At 40.4% G+C, this 4191-nt stretch overlaps 1 protein-coding gene across 1 annotated transcript; it reads left to right on the plus strand.

Moving 5' to 3' along the window:
• Window positions 1–2154: 2154 nt before the first annotated feature.
• LOC144640954 (arylamine N-acetyltransferase, pineal gland isozyme NAT-3-like) lies at window positions 2155–3568 on the plus strand. The gene has a single exon (XM_078500018.1). The coding sequence runs from the start codon at window positions 2175–2177 to the stop codon at window positions 3102–3104; it is 930 nt and encodes a 309-aa protein (XP_078356144.1). The 5' UTR covers window positions 2155–2174; the 3' UTR covers window positions 3105–3568.
• Window positions 3569–4191: the final 623 nt, after the last annotated feature.

Here is a 4191-nt window from a genome sequence, read left to right on the forward strand (position 1 = left end):
AATCAAACTAAGGGGTCACGCAGAATTTGTAAAAAAAAAAATCAAATATGATTATAGCAATTTGCGAGAGGAAACGAAAACAGATAAATGATAAATTTAGACTTTTGAACCACAAAGTTCGGTATATTTTCAATACTTTTTTCTGTTGATGTAATTCGTTATGAAATAATGTTGAGATTTGTCGGCTTATTTTCTATTTCTTCTCTTGGCTTTTTGCCCGAATTCTAAGCATTCTGCCCGAAAAATTTCGGCACTGGGGGGGCTGCAGCCCCCCTCGCCCCCCCCCCCCCCCCCAGTGATCAGAGTAAGGAGCAAAACATTGAGGTAAAAGAATGAGTGTGTGTGTGTGTGTGTGAGTGTGTGCATGGGAGGGGGGGGGGGGGCAGATCTTCCTGGACCGTGCATGGCTTCCTCCCCTCACCCCCCTTTTTGCCCTGCCCTGCCATGCACTCCACTCCATCACCCTATACCTTGTGAGGGAGTGAGTTAGAGTGATTTCAGTTAACCCGTGAAATAGTTATTACACTTTTAGATACTATTAAACACAAATTCCATTGTTTTCTTTTGTTTCCGTTCGACTATTACGCACAAACTGCTAGATATTGTTTCACGGGTTAAATGAAATCACAGTCTGGTTGCAAAGAAGACTATAAAAACGTCTTCTTAATATGGGCTAAAATCTAAGCACTCATTCCCTGCCAGGCTTCAGCGCATTTTCTAAACTGGCTAACTATAAAGGACAAAGACGAGGTCCCCTCCAATAATAAAAATTTGCGCAGGCCTGCAGAGTTAGCATATTGTGACTGGCGCGAGCTACCTCCTATAAATTTTGTTTCCATGAGATCCTTAAATAGACAAGTATAAGGTTGTGAAGAAGCAATACTCTATTGTATTTATTGTTCACCAATAAATTTTCCTACAGCTTTGATTTTGGCATAATTTCTAAAAAATATGAGTACTGCTAAAAGCATAATATGCTTTTTTGGGGCACAATCTACCAAACAGGCTTATGTCCGTCTACCAATTTTAAACTTCAAATTCTAATTTAAAAATCACATTAAATCTCCAATATTTCCTATGAAGCATTTTCGGTTTGCTTTAAACGCGAGCAAGATATTTCCGTTAAATTCTAATGAGCATTGGAAAAACGGCCTACAGGTAAAGCCCCACCTTAAGGGTAACAGCTGTAAATTTAATAACGGCCAGTTGTGGTCAAGTGTTTTTTTTTTTTTTTTTTTTTCACGCGACCTTGTACCGCGCGTAGAGGAGTACCGCATACGCAGAACCGACCGCAAATGACATAGAGACGAATGCAAATGATTCCGCTAAAAAAGAAAATGGTGTGGATAGGGGATATCACGGAATAGTTATAGCTTATTGTCACAAGTACTGTTTTTCTCGAATAATGGTCAATAATAGTCGTCCCTTGATTATTTACTCGCCCCATGGAATATCCACCCCCTCATTTTGGAGATGCTTCTGAATACCCATGTTTTGCCCTCACAAATTATTGTTATGTTTTTAGCGACGCTTATAACAACTCCATTGCGATACCATGTATTTTTCCCTTGATCAACAAAACTGGCTTCGTGTAACTTCAAAGCAGATTCTAAACGACATTGCAACTTACGTTGCATATCCTTTGACGTCCCTTTAGTTCAGCGGTATTTTTCTATGAACAGTTGAAAAAAATAACGGCCACATTTATAGCAGGAATCCCAAAATATTAAAGTCCCATGACAATCTTTTAACAAACAGTACATTTATCCGGGCACTCTCTAACATCCCCCTCCCCCCAATAAATAGCTATAATTGTACACTAAAGGGGCTCAAAATCGGAAAAGTTATATCTATAACTAAATATAATTAAAAGCCATTCTTGAGGGCCTCTTCACCGACGGATTTTTGCGTCAGAGATTTGGTGGGAGGGGGCGCCAGGAGGGGCAGGGTGGGGGTTCTGCATTTTAAGGTAGTCACAATCATTCAGATGAGTACAAACCCAAGTCTGCGTGAATCAATTTCTTTTCTTTGCGTGACTTTTGACTATCATGGTCACTCACGTTCATGTTTCATTGTGTCACAGACAGACACATTATGCTTCTTTTATTTCAATGAGATGCAAAATATGTAGACATTTCTGTAAATTAAAACAAGCACGGATCATTTACGCCAAAATGGAACGAGATCAGCTTACCCCAGACGAAGTAAAGGAATATTTAACTCGTATTCACTATACAGGACCCATAGAACCAACGATCGAGGTCTTGTCCGAACTGCAGCGATGTCACATATTATCAGTGCCATTTGAAAACTTGAGTGTGTTTGGAAAGGAGAAAATAATTCTCTCCAAAGATTGGTTGTTCGACAAAATCGTGCGCAAGCATCGCGGTGGATTTTGCTGTGAACTCAACACGCTATATTCTCTTCTTCTCGACTTTTTTGGATTTAGCCGCAAGCTGCATGCTGGTACAGTGTTCAGTAGCAATCAGTCAGAACGTAAAGGAATGCCGTTTGATCATATGATTTTGATGATCAACATTGAAGATGCTCTGTGGCTGACTGACGTTGTGGCGACTATCCTGACGCCTCTTCGTTTCAAAATGACAGATCCTCAAGAGCAGGAGAGTGGAATTTACCGCATCCGAAAAGAGGGAGAAGATTATTTTATCGATGAGAAGCTTAAAGAAATTGTTGACGAGTTTGGCCGTGAAGAGCAAAAAGGCACCAGCCTTGACGAATTAGCGGCGAGCGAAGCGAGTCAAAGAGCCTTCACAGGCTATGACGAATGGGACCCCAGATGCAAATTTGATCTCATTCCAAGAACCACAGAAGACTTCAATGAGATGTTAAACTACCATCAAACAAACCCAGAGTCGCCATTTACCCACGATCGCATCTGCACCATGGCAACGCCCTCGGGAAGAATAACTCTTGCTGGTAACAAAGTGGTAACTTCGACATATCTGGGAGATAACAAAGTTAGAAAAGTAACCAAAGAGCTTCTGGGTGGAGAGGAAGAGATAGTGAAGGAACTTGAACAGAACTTCGGAATTCGTAGAGAAGCTTGCTTTTATCCTGAGGGATCCATATTTTATCGAAATTAGAGTGGAACAAAGACAAAGACAAGCTTGGCATTACCCCTAAAAAGGGGTTCTCTCAATACTGTAAATAGGGGAGGAGGGGAGGGGGTCTCAACCAAGTTTTATACTGGGAGCCTTCACGTGTCCAAACCCATTATTGACAAAAAAAAAGTCAATGTCAAGGCATTTCCCATCTTATAAATCACAATTATATTGCAATTTTACATAATCCTTAACAACCTGTGAAGCATGGATTATTTTCAACTTCACATTGTATTGGCATTTTATAAATATAACTAATATGTGCTTTGGCAGATTTTGCAGCAAGAAAATCATTTATTGATTTACAATGTATCTTGCATAAAAATGTTATCTTATTTTTTAAATTTATATTTTGTATTAATATAGCCAATGCCTCACAGGCAAAACGATGCAACCTGATAAGTTAACCTCCTTAATAAATACAACTCTTTTTCTTTTCTAACTTACATACCGTGTAAATTGAGTCAAACACACTTGTCACTTAGGCAGTCTGGGAACAAATCAAACTTAATTGAATATCAATCAACCATAATAAAAAAAATTAATGGTTCTGTCAAACAGAAAGGAACCTCAAAAGCTGCTAAAGAATAAAATGTAGGGTTGGCAAGTACAAGCTTGTTCCTTTTCTTAAAAAAAAAATGTTGTGATGCCACTCCAAGTGCAGGCTGGATTACCAGCCGTTGTTCAGAAAATGAGTCCGTGCTCCTCGAGACTCAAGACAGCAGGGGAAATCGAGCCTACTCCTAGTGTGGTATAGGACAATAAAAGAAAAACAAAAATATTGGCCAGCAAGCACTGCCTGGATAGGAAGACTTGTGATTGATAGCACAATCTGGTGCAATCTCGTGGAGTCTTTGTTCTCCTTGACCAGTGGTCAGAGTAAGAAGCAAAACATTGAGGTATAAGAATGAGTGTGAGCTAGTGTGTGTGTGTGTGTGTGTGTGTGTGTGTGTGTGTGTGTGTGTGTGTGTGTGCATGGGAGAGGGAGGGGGGGGCAGATCCTCCTGGACCGTGCATGGCTTGCTCCCCTTAACCCCCCCCCCCCTTTTTGCCCTGCCATGCACTCCAC

This window comes from Oculina patagonica, unplaced genomic scaffold (assembly GCF_052425735.1).
Source record: "Oculina patagonica isolate OP01 unplaced genomic scaffold, crgOcupat unplaced585, whole genome shotgun sequence".
Lineage (NCBI taxonomy): Eukaryota > Metazoa > Cnidaria > Anthozoa > Scleractinia > Oculinidae > Oculina > Oculina patagonica.